This window comes from Brienomyrus brachyistius, chromosome 8, assembly GCF_023856365.1.
Source record: "Brienomyrus brachyistius isolate T26 chromosome 8, BBRACH_0.4, whole genome shotgun sequence".
In the NCBI taxonomy this organism is placed as follows: Eukaryota; Metazoa; Chordata; class Actinopteri; order Osteoglossiformes; family Mormyridae; genus Brienomyrus; species Brienomyrus brachyistius.
Genome location: NC_064540.1, coordinates 28,016,104 through 28,035,050, shown reverse-complemented (window position 1 = coordinate 28,035,050; position 18,947 = coordinate 28,016,104). Strand labels below are relative to the sequence as shown.

General features: G+C 44.8%; 1 protein-coding gene across 14 annotated transcripts in view; it reads left to right on the top strand.

Annotated features, from left to right (window-relative positions):
• The window catches only part of itpr1b (inositol 1,4,5-trisphosphate receptor, type 1b), a 92,214-nt gene that overhangs the window by 17,974 nt on the left and 55,293 nt on the right, over positions 1-18,947 (top strand). For 9 of the 14 annotated variants that reach the window (XM_049022434.1, XM_049022433.1, XM_049022431.1 and 6 more), the window contains exons 4-16: positions 7,193-7,308; positions 8,225-8,311; positions 9,323-9,481; positions 11,440-11,538; positions 11,723-11,806; positions 11,926-12,072; positions 12,478-12,573; positions 13,558-13,602; positions 13,697-13,726; positions 14,615-14,769; positions 17,710-17,809; positions 18,080-18,240; positions 18,514-18,655. In XM_049022434.1, the coding sequence (XP_048878391.1) occupies positions 7,193-7,308; positions 8,225-8,311; positions 9,323-9,481; positions 11,440-11,538; positions 11,723-11,806; positions 11,926-12,072; positions 12,478-12,573; positions 13,558-13,602; positions 13,697-13,726; positions 14,615-14,769; positions 17,710-17,809; positions 18,080-18,240; positions 18,514-18,655 (1,421 nt within the window). The remainder of the gene's footprint in view (positions 1-7,192; positions 7,309-8,224; positions 8,312-9,322; positions 9,482-11,439; positions 11,539-11,722; positions 11,807-11,925; positions 12,073-12,477; positions 12,574-13,557; positions 13,603-13,696; positions 13,727-14,614; positions 14,770-17,709; positions 17,810-18,079; positions 18,241-18,513; positions 18,656-18,947) is intronic. The other 5 variants (XM_049022436.1, XM_049022435.1, XM_049022439.1 and 2 more) reach the window with 1 other exon arrangement.

The window sequence follows — 18,947 nt, the reverse complement described above, 5'->3', positions numbered from 1 at the left end:
AGAGACAGATCTTTCAGAAGAAGATCGGATGGAGAAATACCACTGGTGCAAACAAGATCTAAAATGTGACCTTTTGTGTATGTGGGAAAATTTACATGCTGGGTAAAAAGCAGCTTAACATATTAAGAAAATTGTTAGCAAAATTACAATTGTTTGAGTCGACATGTATATTAAAATCACCCATAACCAGAATGGATGCATACTTAGGACACACAGAGAAAAGCAATTTGGCAAATTCATTTATAAAACAGAAGATTCTTTAGGAGGCCTATATACACATAAAAGAAGAAGTGGTAAACTACTAGTAAAATTCAGGGCAAGGCACTCAAAGGATAATAAATCCTGCAGGGGCACACACACAACCTTAAAACAGGAACGATATAATACAGCCAATCCTCCCCCACGTCCTGACACACAGGGCTTATCAATAAATACATAGTCTGGTGGCGTAGCTTCATTTAGTGTGATAAAATCATTTGGAACCTGCCAGGTCTGTCAAACACATAAAATCAAAACCCATGTCAGAGATCACATTAATGAAAAGTCCTTTGTTGCTAAGAGACCGTACATTTAACAAAGCAAACGACGACTTTCTGAACGTAATGTTATGGTGCACAGCTTGTTACAGTCAGCAGTGCGCTCCTCGACATCTCGATCAGTGTTATTACAGGTCCAGCTCCAGACAGAGTCAATGTTGTTGGAGTGGGAATAGTGGGCAAACCTCCAGATCTAAGCGCAGTTAGACAACAAACGCAAACGACTCGGGGGGACAGCGGTATGTTAAACAGTGCAGGACAGGAAAATCCAGTGTTTTAACCACTGCAAAAAAATATGCATTTCCTTAGTGCTGCTAAATGTCACATATAACAATTAAACAATCCAGGAGATCTGACCCTGAAATAAAATGTCAAGTGCACTCTAGTTTTTCAAGTAAGTAAACTTAAACAAACAACAAAAAAATTAACTCATTTATCAGACTTTTTTTTTTTTTTTAAATATGAGCATGTCCACATTTTCAGGTAGAAGCTGGGATCTCTGGGCATTTACATTGTCCCCTGCTGTAGAAAACTCTATCACTTGGTACTGAGGTGGCTGGGATAGAGAGAGATGCTTTGGTCAGTAATGACAGCTGTGGGTAAATATGTGCATTGTCTTTCCACCATTTAAGAGGACAATAAGAGAGTAAAATAGATGTCAGTTTGCTGTATAAGGTCATTTCAGTTTCAGTCCCATTGTGAGACTGGGCACTGTCCTCTGTTCCAACAAAAGAATCCCCAAGGAGATCTTCAAGTGGTGTCTTTTTGCTGGAGGAGACTGTTCTTCCTCGCCATCATCTGCTGTGTGTGACAGGTCATCACCAGGCTCAAGTAGTCTGTGAGGGACTGGCCAGTGTAGGTTCTGTCCCCTGTGTTTGACTATGGTTCTGTGGAAGCTAGCAAAGGTAGAAAAATGTTCACAAATGCAACATGCGTGTAAAATAAATAAAGAAATGAATACCTGGTTCTGCATCTGTGTTGCTTTCATTTTCAGCCTGTTGAATACTAGCTCTCTCTCTCTCTGTGGTTTAGCTGCCGCAAGCTACAGAAATGGGGTCCAACACAGTGCTTTCTAACAGAAACTGCTATTGCTCCCCTTGGTATAGATCAGTCAAGTCCTTCAGTATGGCTCGCTTCATTTGGACGATTATGGTGGAGTCCTCATCGCACCGTGACATGTTCTGTTCTATCATGTGCTTGAGGGGCACAATGAGAGACTGTAGGCCGCGACTCATCGCACAACACGCCGGTTGCTTTTTTGCGTCGTGTGAGAAGCCTTACTACGTCCATGGCATCTGTGATGTCGGTTGTGTCCAAAGTGTCTTTGTCACGTCCGTTGCGCCTCACCTCGTCACTCGGTAGCGCTCAAGCATGTCGAGGGAGCTGTTCCATCGTGTGACCACATCCATGATCAGCTTATGCATTGGCAGCTCTGTGTTTGGTGGCCAATACAGCGAAGACAGTAGAACTGCGGTGAAAAGACGATACTACCCGCCTTACTCCACCAAGCAAGCGGCTAACACAGCATGCGTTCAAACCCGCATGTGCAAAACATTTTATGTGAGGGCACAGCCTGGCCTCTCGCACTGCCACTTCTGCATTTCATGCGTTATCCGTAACGACTGCAATGCCGTGATGATTTCGTCTGTCCGTCGCATCGAATTCTCACTCCGAAACAGCCGATTTCAACACCTCTGCTATGTTTAGTTCAGTATGTGATGAGAAAATGGGCCGAGTTTGTAGAACAAAACTCTTCATTTGCCATTCGCTAGGGCTCATATGAGCCTTGACTGTAATATAGCTTTGAGTAGCTCGTGAAGTCCACCCATCTGTGGTTAGCGAGACACACTCTGAGACACTTAAGAAAGGGTATAAAAATGAATGGGGGAGCTTTGTACCCAAGAAGCCAAAAACCTACCTCTTCCATACGGAATGGGATGAGGACTTTTTTCACAATGTCATATTCGAAGTGCGTTTGCCTCATCTGTCAGTCTACCATTGCTTTTCTGAAGATGGGAAGTATGGAGCGGCATTTTCAGACTGTTCATAAAATCTACGACATAAACTTCTCTCTGAAAAGCGAGCTGAGAAAGAGAAAGGTGAAGGAACTAAAATCCCAGTACAATATAGATTAAATTCAAATTAACTTCGAGAATACTTTATCCCAAAGGAAAATTAATAATAATAAATAATAGTAAAGAATGCTCAGTATATTTATAAGTAAATGTTTGTTTTGCATTTTTTATAATGGGTCAATCATCTTGACTTGGCCATGTAGCTCACAAGCTGAAACAGTGTGGCCCTGTGCTAAATAATGCGTGAAAATAGTTCATGGCCAATATAGCCAAAGCATTTGTTAATGTAGTATGTATTTTTTGAGACGGAGTTTATACAAGCGAAATAACCACGTGATGTCGTGGTTGATATCGTAACAGTCTGACAATGGTTTCGAAGTATTTTTTTTATCGCAATATTGCGTTTATTGTTACATCCCTATTATTCATTGATCTGGCATGGTTAGCCAAAGAGACTTGCAGTAAGGGGGGGGGGGGTTACAATTTACATATGCTTCCTAGGATTTGAACCCATAACCTTTCATTATTAGTTCAGTGCTCTACTTGTTGAGCTATACTGTAACTAATGAGTTAATTGTATATCCGGAGGCCTGTAGATATTGCACATGTGACTGTATATTTAATGGACAGTGTTACAGGATCCACAGGAGAGGTGTTAGCCATGTGTGGAACACAACCTTCAGTCTTAGTGCTTTAGATGTATTATAAGGCATGATGTGCATGATGTCTCTGTGGCAGATGTTAAACCCATAAGATGAGAAGATATCTGAAGGTGCCATCATGGGAGAACTTGTTCTTCCACATGAGGGTGTTGTCATGCAAGCTGAGCCTTCTGTTCCACCACCTTTTCTCGTTGGTAATCAAGCACTGGTTCCATTCATTATTTCATATGATAATTCATACGTCTGTTTTTTCATATACAACCGCAGTGCTTTCCTGCCTCTAGCCATATTTGAGTTATTTGTCATGAGAAGGCTACAGCCTTCGGTGAACTTTGCTCTCCAGCTGAATGGAGATCCTCCAGCGCTTGTGGTCTCTGTTTCCGTCATTGGTACCCTAGCAGCTTGCTTGCATGCGAGTAGATAGGACCCCAGTTCTATTCATAGCCATGTTGTTGTGTTCTGTGTGCTTGTGGTTATCGTAAACTGTCAGAAAAAGAAGGAACTGTGATCCGCTTTGAAGGTATGCAAATTTGGAAGAAAAGTCCATGGCCCACTGTTGCTCATGGAGGGGGTTATGAAAGTAAGCGATGGACATTTTCAGTTTCATGATGTAGTTTACTCGTGCAGGTTACAGCGTACTTACTGTGAAAGTAGCTCATAACGGATTGTTTTTAATGGTGCTGCGTTCCTGCCTGGGCTATGACCTGCGCAGTGTTTAATTTTGGATTAGGACACTTTGCCTATGATTGGATGGTCGCTGGTTCAAATCCCAGTGTCAGAAATGTGATGTCACCATTAGGCCCTCTAGTAAGGTACTCAACCTCCAGTTTGACCCTTATTTCTTCAAAAAAATTTTACTTTGGTAAAATGTTACTTTTGATAAAATATTCTGCTAAATAAATAAAATGCATATAAAAAAGTAAATGTCAGCATTGGATGAGCTCCTGTTCAAGTGAGAGCGCAGCACGGCTTCCTCTGTTACAGACCTGGCCAGTACAAGATACTTGAGGACATCACTCTAATTCATGCTAAAAATTCAGCCATCCCATATTTCGCCGTGCTACTTCACTCCATTGATCCTGACTCGCACACGGCCATTTCTGGAGCCTCATGTTCCAGCTGTAAGGTTCATGACGAAGCACAGGGCCGCGTGTTGCGAAATCGACTCCTGGAGTATTTTAAGAATGAATTAGCAGATAAATTATGAAGCAAGAGCCTGCAGGTGATGGTGAACAGTTTTCTTAATTATGGGTGTGATACCAGCATATATTTTGAGAACAAGACTTCACCAAACTGTCTCAGGTCTGAAAAGGTTGCATCTTCTGCTGAATCACCTGATTCTTCTTTATGTCCAGTCTTAAGTAGTATGAACATAATTTGGAGTAAATTAACAGAATTAAGAAATATTATAGTGAAATTGAATATTTGGTCATTAGCTGACTGAGTATGAATGAGATTGCTGAAACTGCTTTGGGCACTCTGACCTGAGGCTTAACATGAAGCCAGATTTGTTGGTTAGCGAGGACTTGTTGGACTTAAGGTATTTTGCTAACTCTAAAATCTAATGTTGTGATACAAGCATCAGAATTAATGACCTCACACTGACCTTGCATGACCACAATTTAATCAAATCAATCGAGGTCTTGGGCTTGGAATGGTGAGAAAGAGATCAGAACAGAGAAAGTGGATGCAATATATGTAACCTTGGCAGCTGAAGGATCAATAATAAGCTCTAAATAGGACAGGCAAGTTTTACACTTTCTTTGTGGGGCAGTGGTCCGGCAGCTGAGGAAAGCCCTTCTTCCTGGAAGCAGTACCTACATTTGGTTACCCAAAGAGATGTAGGTTAGCTGGTCAGGTGAGCCTCTGCTCCAGTTCTCTGGGCTGCACACTCCGTGGTGTATAAAGGCTTGTGTGTTTTTTTTCATGATATATTCCTGGAAATTCACCTACCAGCTGCTTTTCAAAGGCACTGCAAAATGGACAACGGCGCTACTGTGCCTTTGTACAAATAAGTCGTGCACAGAAAAGTTGGGCTGGTCTGAACTTTCTTTGACTAACGCCAATCTATTTGTGGGTGTAAGTTACTCATGGAGGTGTTGGGATGGGGGTGGAGGGAGTGCAGGGGAGCCATGTCGGGGGCCATGGGGGGGATAACCTGGCATGCTTTGGCCTCCTGGCTGACAAGTGGGGCCTCCATAGGTGGGTCCTCGTTAAGGATCTGCTCTTGGCTTTCGATACTTAAGTTACTCATTGACAATTGTCAACCTCGTGGTAAAATATTTAATGTGTCCTTCAAGTGTCTTTCAGCATTTTCACTGCAAGAAGTGCTGCAATGGCGGAAAGACAATAAAATAACGTACAGTAGGGTGACTGGAATTATCAAATGAAAATCAAAAGGAATAAAATGATGGTATGCAGTACTGGAGACTGTTTGCTTCCCTTGCAAGCTTTGTCTCCTTAAACCATGTTGTCTTGTAGGTCGCAAAGGCAGCATCTTCATGCTGTGAGTTTGACATGAATAAATCTTTCTGAGCTGGTATTTACCCAGAAAGGCAAATTTAAAAACAGGATCCAGAGAGTTCCAGTTTGGCCACCTCAGGTTTGCTTCCTGGTTTATGATGGGGGTGTTGTCTTTTTGTCCACCTGTGTGTGTGTGTGTGTGTGTGTGTGTGTGTGTGTGTGTGTGTGTGTGAGAGAGAGAGACTCTGGGGGAAGGTCTCCTTCGTGGCTTGACGTCTCTAAGCTGTACTTTTATAGTTCCTGTTAGATGATGTCTGCTCTTGCACATCTGTATGCTCCAGAGGCCGTTTCACTGCTGACACTGATCAGAGCAGCACATCTTTAGAACTTAAGTCATGGTACAAGACTGAAGCACTGGCCTCCGTACAGTGTAACCCTGCTATCCAGCTGTCCAGCTTCACTGTAAATGAATTTCCAGGTCTCTCTGGCTCTGCTTCCTGGCTGTTTCAATCTTTCCTGTGTGTTGTGTACCTGTCCATTCTATTTATATGGTTTGTAGGATCTATATTTATTTTAGGTACCTAGGTGGTTCTCTGAAACATTGACCCATTGAACTTCGCATAGGTGTCCCATCTAGATTTTTTTTGTCATGTTTACATCTGGGGACTTTTACAGTAGAAATATTCATGCTGAGAATTACTGTTCTGAGAGGTGATTGGCCAAAATGAGCCATGCATTTTGGAGAAATAAGAGTTGCAGAATTTTGTTGCTGGTATTGTGCAGTCTTGCTTAATCTGTTCAGGGGTGGCATGGTGGTGCAGTGGTTAGCACTGTTGCCTCACACCTCTGGGACCCGGGTTCGAGTCTCTGCCTTGGTCACATGTGTGCGGAGTTTGCATGTTCTCCATATGTCGTCGTGGGGTTTCCTCCGGGTACTCTGGTTTCCCCCCACAGTCCAAAAACTTGCTGAGGCTAATTGGAGTTGCTAAATTGCCCATAGGTGTGCATGTGTGAGTGCATGGTATGTGACTGTGCCCTGCGATGGGCTGGCCCCCCATCCTGGGTTGTTCCCTGCCTCATGCCCATTGCTTCCGGAATAGGCTCCGGACCCCCCGCGACCCAGTAGGATAAGCGGTTTGGAAAATGGATGGGTGGATGGATGGCTTAATCTGTTCAGTGCCTCCTGGTGGTCTCGATGGTCCACTCGTGCATGTTTTGGCCAGTCCTTGTCTGGTTATTTTCCTCCTATGGCACTGATAATCACCTTCCCTGTTATCCAGGTAGCAGTTTTCTCTTATTTGCATTATGTCAGTCTTATTAGCATCAGTTGAAAATAATCACCTGTGTTTCATCGAGCTGAGCTGGCTGCTGATTTGTAGTGGGTACTGTGCCCTTTGCTTCACCTGACCCTACGCAAATGTGTAACTCCCCAGTGTGGCTTCTCCTCTCTCCGCAGACTGCCAGTTCAAACTGTGCCCAATGAACCGCTACTCTGCACAGAAACAGTTCTGGAAAGCGGCCAAGCCTGGGGGTAACAACACCACAGACACGGTGCTGCTGAACAAGTTGCATGTGAGTATGCCCTGCAGCACGGCTTCCTGGCCCATTTCTCCGGCTCTGCAGAACCAGTCTTCTCCCATTCGTAATTGTATAGCCTCTTTTTCTCTTGTCTGGTGTGGAGGCCGATCCTCTGGGGCAGCTGCATAATGTATCTGCTCTCTTGGGAGCTGAGCTCTCCATGGGTGAAGGTTTTGGCCTACAGACTTCTTACTTCCCAGCTGGAGAACGATCTGGCTCAAATTTGTTGTTTATGGTGTGATGAGCAGCACTAGAGGGAGATTAGTCAGACTGAATTAAAACTGAAATGGATGTCAGGGGCGATCAGGTGTGCTGCTAGAGATTTTGGGCCCCATGAAAGCGTAACATTTTGGACCCCCAATCTAGACCAATCCAGTTATATTTTCTGAGATGTTATATAACTAATGACAAACCAATGCTAAACCAAATCAGCAATCCAGTTATTTTTAGGGCCCTCGGAATTGGAATTGATCTAACTTACCCTCCCCCCCCCCCCCCCCCCCCCAGGGTGCCCCTGGGGGCTGATTATATGATTTATTTATTTTTTAAATGGAGGACATAAGACGGTCCGTATTTCATACAGAGCGGCCAACCTTGTCATTAGCCTATGATGCATTTTGCATTGGTGAGTGACAGGGGAGAGGTCACTCCAGAGGCCAATCAGCTTTCAGCTGGAGCCAGTGCCCCTGTATATACCTATGATGGAAGAAAGTCTTGTCAAAGAACTGGGGACGGTTCAACACTGGGACCAAATTACCCCCAAACTTCGCACCCTGCTAAACACACACAGTACTCCCAATATCAATAGGGACGTGCTCCTACCGTCCAAACCCAAATCGATATGCTTGGCTACATGTGCAGTCCCATCTCTGCCCCCCTTATGCCTTCCCGGGTCCTCTGTCTGTTGCAGCATGCAGCTGACCTGGAGAAGAAGCAGAATGAGTCTGAGAACCGCAAGCTGCTGGGAACCGTCATACAGTATGGCAACGTCATTCAGGTACGGCTGTGTGCGACGGGGTTGCCTTGATCCCATGACAGGAGGCCTGAGGTGGAGTGGGCCTGAGAGCGAGCACTGAGCATGACACGATGGAGCAGGTCACAGCCTACAGAGTACGGCACCGCCAGTGTAGGAAAAGGTAGATGCTTCCCCCATTGGTGGTGCATTTGGAAGGGAATTCTGCTGTAGCGGCAGACAAGGAGAGCCTAAAGTCTTGGATCAGGGGACACAGCGGCCATGTTGACGCAGAACTGCATCCAGAACCACGTGCACGCTCCTTCCCGACCAGGGCGTGTCTGTTTATTGCCCATAATTCAGAAGCTTCATCTATTCTGTCTTCCTGGAGCTGAGCTGAATCTCCCCGGGAGTCTCCTGTGCCATAAAGTGTGCAGAAACGATGGCAGCCACATGACTGCTTTCCTTACGGATCAGACCGTCACTCGGGGTGTCTCACGCAAGATGCTCTGGGCCTTCGCAGCTGTATGCTGCTCTGCTTCTGGGGTTCTTCAGCTGCTGGGTAATCGGGGAATGTGTGAATTTAGCTTCTGACCTTAATATTTAACAAGTCCCGTAATTTTGAGTGCATTTTTATCTGCAGAAATATTGGGGTCTTTGGTGGGTTGGAACAGCAGAAAGGATTCAAACTGTTTTACAGATGACCTTTCTTAACAGTGCGTGAACTGCTCTGCATGCTCACATTGGCAGCACACTCTCACCTTATTGTGATTCTGTGGTGAAGTTGCGTTCACTTTATTATGCTTTGGAAGGAGTTCAAGCTCATTTCCTAATGTGGCTCTTTGGAGAGCCTGCGATCTCATTGGTTTGGCACGGATTCTCCCTGTCGCTGGTGCCATTTTTCATACATGTACACGCGCATATGTGTGTGTGTGTGTGTGTGTCTGTGTCTGTGTGTTTGTGTGTGTGTGAGCTCTCACTGCTGAGCTCACTTGCGTGTGTGTGTGTGTGTGTGCGTGCGTGACAGTTTTCACTCTGCCCTCCATCCGTCTCCAGCTTCTCCACCTGAAGAGCAATAAGTACCTGACTGTGAACAAGCGTCTGCCCGCCCTCCTGGAGAAGAATGCCATGAGGGTGACTCTGGACTCTGCGGGGAACGAGGGCTCCTGGTTCTACATCCAACCCTTCTACAAACTGCGCTCTATCGGTGACAGTGTGAGTAACCCTGAGGGAAATGGGAATGATGTCACGCCTGAGTTAACCGCGTTCCAGTACAGCAAGTCGGAAAGCCGTTTAGCAATACCCAGTACTTGTTCCATAAAGCAAGATTTCTTTCTTAGTCAGATAACTTATCGGATATAATTTACCCCAGTTTAAATGGACTTTATCTTCATTCATTTACACCAGACTACCTTATCCGGCTAAGTAAGAAATCCTGCTCTCTGAAACAGGCCCCAGTTCTAGGTAGGTTCATCGTTAGCCATTGTTAGCAATACCAGTTGATAACACATGATGCGGTATTTTGTGCATGAAAACACATAGTACTGTCCAACCGCTACCTGTGGATGTGTTCCTATGTGTACGACCGATTTAAGCCACAAATAAGACATAAATGTTAATAAATTCTATAAAATAGCAGCTTTAACTTTTGATATTGGGTGCAGCCATCTTGAATTCTGAGGTCTGGGTCATGTAGATTTTTCCAACGTTTCACGTAGGAATTCTGACTTGGGGGGCCGTTCTAATAGAAATTTCCAACTGGGAAATTGGAATACAGCATAAGACAGATCAGTGAGGAAAAACTCCCAGCACATTAAACTGGAGTATTAATTGTTGTTGTTCTGTTTTCTGTATCACCCATGGTGCCTTGAGGAGTGATGGTCTGTGGTCTACATGGGGGCTGTACTCAAGCTGCAGTATGGTCTTCAAACTGAGCAGTTATTTTTTATTAGCATTGTTTATTAAAACAGAACAATTATTAAATTACAGAACAAGTACACAATGGATGTGTTTACTCCAAGTGCTCCAGTTTCTTCCTATCGTCGAAAAATGCAGTTAGGTACAGACGTTCCTCAGCTTACAATGGGGTTACGTTCCAATAACCATACTGTAAGGTACAAATATTGTAAAACAAAAATACAAGATGTTATATAATTAATGACATCAGGCTGAACCAAATCAGCAATGTCACCTTTCCTTTAATCTAACCATACCTGCAGAATAACTATGGCTGTGCCTTTAGCAGTAGTGAGGACTTTGCTTGTTCAGGCATGAAGAGTATATGACAGTATGAGCTAATTCAGTCTGCAGCGGGGTGGGTCAGGGGTACGGCTTGGGTCTTTCTCTCTCATTCATGCCGAAGCCCTGGTCTGGTTTCATATCTGGGATCTTCACCGATTTTCACACGTAAGCCTTTCGCTTCAACTTCCGTTTCCTGGCGAGACAGACGTCTCGGTTGCTCTGTTTTAGCTCCATCCATCTGCTCTGTTTCCCTGTTTGTGAACAGACGGGTTTTGCAGTGTGGTGCAGCCGGAGCGCCGGCCCTTAACAGGTCCCCTGGTACTGGGGCTAAAGGGCCCATTACTGGGAAATTCTCTTCCCTGCATGTTCTTCTTGGACTCCTAATCTGCAGACTCAGAGCTCCAAACGGCGCTTAATCACAGTGCACTTAAAGAGCCAGTCGTAACCTCATTAAAGTCCAGCACAGTGAAACGTGTGATTTTACTCTGCCTGGGTGCCAATTTTTAATGAAAAATAGTAATAGAATTTCCCCACAGGGATCAATAAAATAACTATCTTCACCTTTCCCATCTTGGTCTCCATTAGTGCAAGCATGAAGGGCAACCACCCATAGCAGCCCCCATGGAGCTGGGGGTTAAGAACCTTGCTCAAGGACCCACAGACGTGCTGAGACTGGACTCAAACCAGCGACCTTCTGATCACATTCATAGAGGCTTAGCCCACTGAGCTACACACTTCCTCCAAACATTCCAACTGTGACCTTGTGGGCATATCTATAAAAATGTACTCCTCTTGTAATATTTTTGATTTTCTCTGTTTATACATAAATCCTTGCTTTACTGAGATTGAATGTCTCTGTAACTACCTGGGCCCATGTCTTGGGTAACAAGTTCAGCCAATAATTTTCTTCGATTCTCTCTGTTCCTTAAAAGGTCGTCATTGGGGACAAAGTGGTTCTGAACCCTGTAAATGCTGGCCAGCCTCTTCATGCCAGTAGCCATCAGCTGGTGGACAACCCAGGGTGCAATGAGGTGTGTCTGCAGTCACATATTCATAAGCCGCTTTCAATTGATGCTATTTTCAGCTGATATCAGGGGCTTGAAAGGAGAATAATAGTTTTACAGTTTTTCCATATACGTATTTACTTTATTTTATTTATTCCCAGTGTTATAACTTTCCTTGACTCTCTCCTCTTTAATCGCATTTTCCCTACAGGTGAACTCTGTTAACTGCAACACTAGCTGGAAGATAGTCCTGTTTATGAAATGGAGTGACAACATGGAGACTGTTCTTAAAGGGGTAGGTTCCTCCTACATTTCTCTCTTAAATCATAAGGTATTTTGCTGCAGAAGTGTTCGTCTTTGAGTGACCTGGAACATTTTCTCCCCTCGACTCTGCCTCTCTGCTTCTGCTCTCAGGGTGATGTCGTTCGGCTGTTTCACGCAGAACAGGAAAAGTTTCTCACCTGCGACGAATACCGGAAAAAGCAGCACGTCTTCCTCCGGACCACTGGCCGCCAGTCTGCTACTTCTGCCACAAGCAGCAAGGCCTTATGGGAAGTGGAGGTGAGCCCTGAAAGTTAGACATGGATGATAGATGCTTAGGTGTTTATTACTAAGACTTTACTCTCTGATACCGTACCGAAGGGGAACATGGACTTTGTGAGTGTGTTAGTTATTCCCAGAAATGTTCAGATTCTTTACATGTGATGTACTTCAGATCAATTTAAAGTTTTGAAATCAAGCAATTCTCATAAATGGGTTTCACCTAACTACAGTGTGTATGAGATTTCTGTCGAGACTATACAAATTGCATTTTGCGAATGATTGTATGTGTTTTAATCGATGGCTTTCCATGGATTTCTCAGTGAGGCTGTTTTTTGTGAATCGGCTACTCTCATCTCAGACAGACACTAGGTGGTGCTGTGTTTCACTTTTTTTTCCTTTCTTTTTGGCTTTTCCCTGGGGCAGGTGGTACATCCCGATCCCTGTCGAGGTGGAGCTGGCTACTGGAACAGCTTGTTTCGATTTAAGCACCTGGCCACTGGATCCTATCTGGCTGCAGAGGTGAGCCAGGTGTATTTTGTCTGTTTGGAATGGGAACCAGGTGTACCTGGGACTGTATTTGGGGGGTGTGGAGATTTGTGGGGTGGAGGACGCCACTGTGGACCAGGGTTATAATTGTCAGTGGGCATACAAAACAAACTGAAATAAATTATACTATAAAGCTGTAAGATACGAAAATAAAAAACTACTACTAAACAAAAACTGGGTGGCATGGTGGTGCAGTGGTTAGCACTGTTGCCTCACACCTCTGGGACCCGGGTTCGAGTCTCTGCTTGGGTTATATGTGCGCAGTTTGCATGTTCTCCCCATGTCGTTGTGGGGTTTCCTCCGCAAGTTCAAAAACTATTAATATTGCTTACAAAACAAACTTAAATAAATTAAACTGTAAAGCTATAAGATATAAAAATGAAAAAACTAAAAATGAAAACTATTAATATTGCATCAGAAACTGACTGAAATTACCTCAAATACTTCTCACTGTTTATGTTGAATTACCATTAATAATCTCTGGAACATGTTTTGCCCATTTTGAGGACAGTGCGTAATGTGCTCTGTGCATTCATGTAGGATTCACCGAAGATTAGATTCGGAAAATAGTTTTAGTCAGTTTAGTATAGTTTAATAAACTTTCAGTCTATCCCTAGAATTGAAATTATTAAAACTTTAAACTGAAAATAAGATATGAACTAAATGAGAGAAAAACTCTCAGGCTGGCTGTTCCCTGCCTCGTGCCCATTGCTTCCGGGATAGGCTCCAGACCCCCCGCAACCCAGTAGGATAAGCGGTTTGGAAAATGGATGGATGGATGGATAGAAATATATCTTTAAAATGAAAACCAATAAAGCCTCACTAAAAATGAACTACAAATAAACTGGATTTCAAATGAAAATTGAAAGTAATATAAAAATCACTAATTTTTCTTTTTTTTTTTTTTTTAAATTAGCAGTATGCCTTCAGCACCTTCCTTTTTACGTTTCTTTTCAGGTGAACCCAGATTATGTAGAGGAGAACCCAGAACCTCGTTCTTCTGTAAGTCAGACCTGCAGGACCGGCGGATTGCTTTTCACCTGCAGAGTACTGAGGCCTGGCCTAACTTCTGTATTGGCTCTCATTTACGTTGCAGGTTGGGGATTTTATCCCTTTTAATTTCCAGGTAATGTGTTTAATCAACCCCCTGTCCCATACACACTCTCACCTGTCAGTCTGGTAGCGGAGGTGGGATGAGTTTGGCCGAGCTGATCCCTTTGTGCAGCATCTTCTGAAGATGCTTCTGTCCCTTGTGCATGCAATTCGCAGGTTCATGTCTGGATGCTTGCTCTGCATGGGTGTTACACAGGGTACTGATTACAGATCAGTGGCAGAGGCACGTGTTTTACAACGTTCATGCTCTATTGACTTGGCTGGAGTCCAGAGTCTCTCAGGGTTCCGGGAAATGGAAGAATAAAATTCGAATCTAAATAATATGGATTGAAATGTATAAGGGAAGTGTTTTAAAATGACCACTAGGTGTCATTATATATAAAGAAATGTTAGTATGACTAGTGTGGCCATTAGTCTGCCTGTAGAGGGCAGTATACTACCAAATTTATGTTTTGAACTGGTGACTAGTTGGGTAAAGACTTTTTACAATTTAGCTAATAATAATTTTAAGTTTTATTAATCCAGCTGGTAGATTACAGCAGTGTTATGTCTCTGAGTCACTGGGCCCTGTCCAGTCCTGCCAGAATATTCACTGTCCCCTGTCTTCACCAGTCATCCATGACATGAACCCGAAGGGTAGGTCTAGGATTAGCAGAATTCCTGCCACTGCTGGAAGGCTGGACAGTAGGAACGGCATTCCCAAAGTTATCTCTGCCCCCCCTGTCATTGATGTCCCTGAATATGCAACCGCAGCAATGGATTGATTGTCCCCCCAAACCATTGCGTCGGTACTGTCTGGTCTTTTGTGAAATCCGTGTGCTGTCCCACGGCTGGGTTAGGCGGCTCTGAGCAGAAGCCTGTCCCTTGTATTGTGTTTGAAAGCCATCTGTCCTTCGATCAGCTGGACTCCGAACACGAGGCCCTGCGAGCTCGGCTCCACACACCTCAGGGAAAGGTCATGTACAGCCTCGTCTCCGTCCCTGACGGCAACGATATTTCCTCCATCTTTGAGCTGGACCCAACCACCTTGCGAGGAGGAGACTCCCTGGTGCCCAGGTACGAATCTTCAGAGCAGCGCTTCTCCTTTCTTGCTGAGTGGCAGAGCCTCGCCTTGGCGTCTCAATCCGTTCTTGGCTTCTAGTTGCATGACTGATGGAGTTGGAATAGAAACGGTCACGCATGTTTGAGCTGGACAGTAATTTTTCTGGAAAGACTGGCATGTTAATAACTGCTTAACTTGCTGGTATTTATTACTGTAATTCTTCATATGCTGTTGCTGTCCGGTTGCTGTGTGGGAGGTTAGTCTGGGTCGTGGCCTTCAGGGAACGACTGAGCCCTGCAGCTGTGTTCTCACGGGTTGGTCATGCGTTGTTGACAAACGTTTCTGAAATCTAACCTCCTGACTTGGGATTGCCTCACGCCTCGGGATGATCCAACAAGCTGACGGGATGATTCATCTTTACGGATAGTCTATGTTTTACATTGCTTTTTTTTTTCCATTTATATTTGCAGCTGGGGCGGCATGGTGGTGCAGTGGATAGCACTGTTGCCTCACACCTCTGGGACCCGGGTTCGAGTCTCTGCCTGGGTCACATGTGTGCGGAGTTTGCATGTTCTCCCCATGTCATCGTGGGGTTTCCTCCGGGTACTCCGGTTTCCCCCCACAGTCCAAAAACATGCTGAGGCTGATTGGAGTTGCTAAATTGCCCGTAGGCGTGCCTGTGTGTGTGAATGGTGTGTGAGTGTGCCCTGCGATGGGCTGGCCCCCCATCCTGGGTTGTTCCCTGCCTCGTGCCCATTCCATTGCTTCCAGGATAGGCTCCGAACCCCCCGCGACCCAGTAGGATAAATGGTTTGGAAAATGGATGGATGGATATTTGCAGCTGTGGAAAAAATTACGAGACCACTTAAAAATATTTTAAACAAATTTGCATTTTTAAATCCTGCTTTAATCCTGATTCTGCTGGCAGAAGGCTACACTGAGCCAGACACTGAGTAAGACAGCAATACACAAGAATAAGGTGAAACGGGGCAGAAACCAGCCAGGCAAAGGGCGGAAGCGACTTTCTAATGCCAGAGAAACGGCGCATCCATAAGTTGTGAAATGAGTGAAACAAAATATTGTGCCGTGATTTCTCCCCCCCGGCTGTATGTAATATGGACTTTTAGGGAGTGCTGAATTTGAGTGTGAATCAGTGTAGAGATGGGACGCTGTGTCAGTGTGCATCTATTTTTCTGCATATGTTTGGCATCTGTTTTTCTTTTTTGGTTCCATCATAATTGCCGTAAATGGACATGACTTATTTCACTGCCTGTGGGTCGAGTTCCATTTTCAGAGTGATGGGGAGTTTTTACATATGAAACGACAAGTTGTTGCTCCCTGTCACTTGCTGTCCCTGATGTATGGGAAGCCAGTGGATCACTGAAAAGCCTTTTCAGAGATTAATAATAATAATAATAATAATAATAATAAATTCAAATCGCATTTCTTTTTATCCTGCAGCAAAGAAAAGCCCCCGTAGAAATCCCCTTTCTCCTCCCTCTGACTTTGGGGGTGGCAATCCGCTTCCCTCGTGCTTCATTCGTCTTTTTTCATCCTTGGACCTCACACATCACGCTCCACTTCCTGGGGATGTGAGGAGAGGGAGGGAAAAGGGTGGATCCTCCACAAACCGCTATTTCTACACAGTTCATTAATGTCAGGAAAGTACCGTGTTCGTTTTTAATCAGAAAACTGTGGTAACCAACTTCTCCAGTCGACACACAATGGATGGGCTGATCCAGACGAGGATGTCGCAATGCGGCGTGTAAACAGACTCTGTCATGCTCCACGTCCAACAGCAGAGCGCAGAGGTTGCGTAAGGCACTAGCTTCATAAAGCCTCCTTTCTCTGCATCCGCTTTTCTTTGTAATTAAAGGCCAACTGCCAAGATTAGCAAATTTGTCTGCATCCAATTTTAGCTTGCAGATACAGTAGATGTGCGTCAGAGCCTGGAATTCCCCTCCTGTTAGCTCTGTGGTGTGTCATGGCAATGGTCATATCTGTAAATAAAAGGCAAATGGTCTTATTCTCCAAGTTTTTTAAAGTATAGCAGTGCAGTCCTGGCAGTGTGTTTTCCGGTGGGGGGCTGTGGTGGTGGGGGGGGCGGCTGTCAGTATCTCTAATGAATGAGATGCTGGATCAGTTACTCCAAGGAACTCAGCACGTCTGAGGCCCTGGCTTCTTCTGCGAGAGCTTCACGGCTTTCCTGTTGCTCACTTGCTTCAGGCACTGAATTTCCGGCATCGTGAGCTGTGGTCGTGGGCATTCAAGGACTTTATGGTCGGATGAGATGACTGGTTCCTGTGGGGATAGGTTACAGCATGAGTGGCCATGTGAAACACCCATACGTGGTTTAAGGAGTGGGACTCCCAGCTGAGATGGCCGGTTCTGTGTTCGCCTTGGCAGCATCGACAAGGTTTTGGTGTTTATAGCTTATTGATGCTGGAGGATGTGAACCACACACAGCCACCTTTTGTCCTTTGACTAACAGTAATGTGGTTGTCTCTCCATGACCAACCCTGCATTCATGCTTTTGGATGGACATGAGCAACCATCAGTTGGAGACATGGCTGATATGCTGGCATGGTTACTGCTGCATAGGAGGGTGGCCATGGCCTCACGGAGCATCTTTGTTTTTAAGCTAAGGCTTTATGGATCCATGGGTTCAGCCATGCACCATAACTGAAATCGCCTTTCAGCATCTGAATGTATGATATGATTGATTCCTTACTGGAAAGTTGACCCAATCTCTTATTCCCATTAAATTGTTTTCATACGCTTTTGGCCACTGGTGTAGAAGGTTGGTTTGCTGCTCTCTAACTACAGCCATATTTACTTTGCAAGAACCTTCTGTGGAAACCTAGAAAAGGCATCCCTCTTTTTTTTTTTTAAATGTGTCCTTATCTCCATGTTGCTCGTATTTTGGACCCAGTCTATATTTGGCGTTCCCCCAGGAACTCGTACGTGAGGCTTCGACACCTGTGCACCAACACATGGGTCCACAGCACTAACAACCCCATTGACAAAGAGGAGGAGAAGCCAGTGATGTTAAGGGTACGTGGGCCAGGAAATATCCGCATTGTATACAGCAGTAAACGATACATCAGTTACCCGAACATGCTTGGCATGACATTTGTCACTCTAGAACCACAATTTCTTTTCCAATTTCCTGATTTTTGTTAATGTTAGGTTTATGAAATAAGACATGCCACGAAATGGTGAAACAACACCTCAACGGCTATTTTCCTTAATTGGGGCAGTCACATGGAGTCATCATTCATGCCGTAGCTGTCATCTGGCCCGTTTGTTTACACCCCCTCCTAGATTGGCACATCTACTGTGAAGGAGGATAAGGAGGCCTTCGCCATTGTGCCAGTCCCCCCTGCAGAGGTGCGCGATCTGGACTTTGCCAATGACGCCAGCAAGGTTCTGGCCTCAATTGCGGGCAAGCTGGAGAAAGGAACGATCACGCAAAATGAGAGGAGGTATGATCTCACCGACTCATTTCATCATCTGTGAGTCTGCAAGTTTGGAAAAACCCCAGTGCAGAAACTTGGTATAATGATGAAGAATCACTCTCAGTAGATTATTCCTCAGATTGAGGTGGAATAATGTCGTTATAATAGTTTTTCTTATTTTTTCTCCATGGCTACCAAAACTTGTTTACCCCATTTTCCCTTCGGTAACGGAACTTGCGCCTGGGTGCTGGCAGTTCCCATGCAAATAACGTGTTTGGATCAACTCCACCCATGCTGTAGGTTTGTCACCAAACTGCTGGAGGACCTGGTGTTCTTTGTGGTAGACATCCCCAATAGTGGCCAAGATGTGCTGGAGATCATGGTTAACAAGCCTGACCGGGAGAGGCAGAAACTGATGAGGGAGCAGAATATTCTCAAACAGGTAGGCTGATAAACATCTGAAGCCTCTTGTAGAGCAGCAGGCAGAAAGCATGGAGAAGGACCTTCTAGTGCTATGTGAGCGAAGCTCAGGAGTCACGGATAGCCTTCGTATTTGTTGTCTCTCTGGATAGCTGTGCATCCCCTTAGTTTAAATAAAAAAATGCAGCAGTCATGAATGTCTGTCATATGACTGTTAGAGGTCAAAGTGAGCTGTAGGAGGAAATGAAAGATACCAGCTAGCTGATGGCATTCAGGCCATGGTAGTGCAGGTCCTCAGATGTGGAGTTTGCATC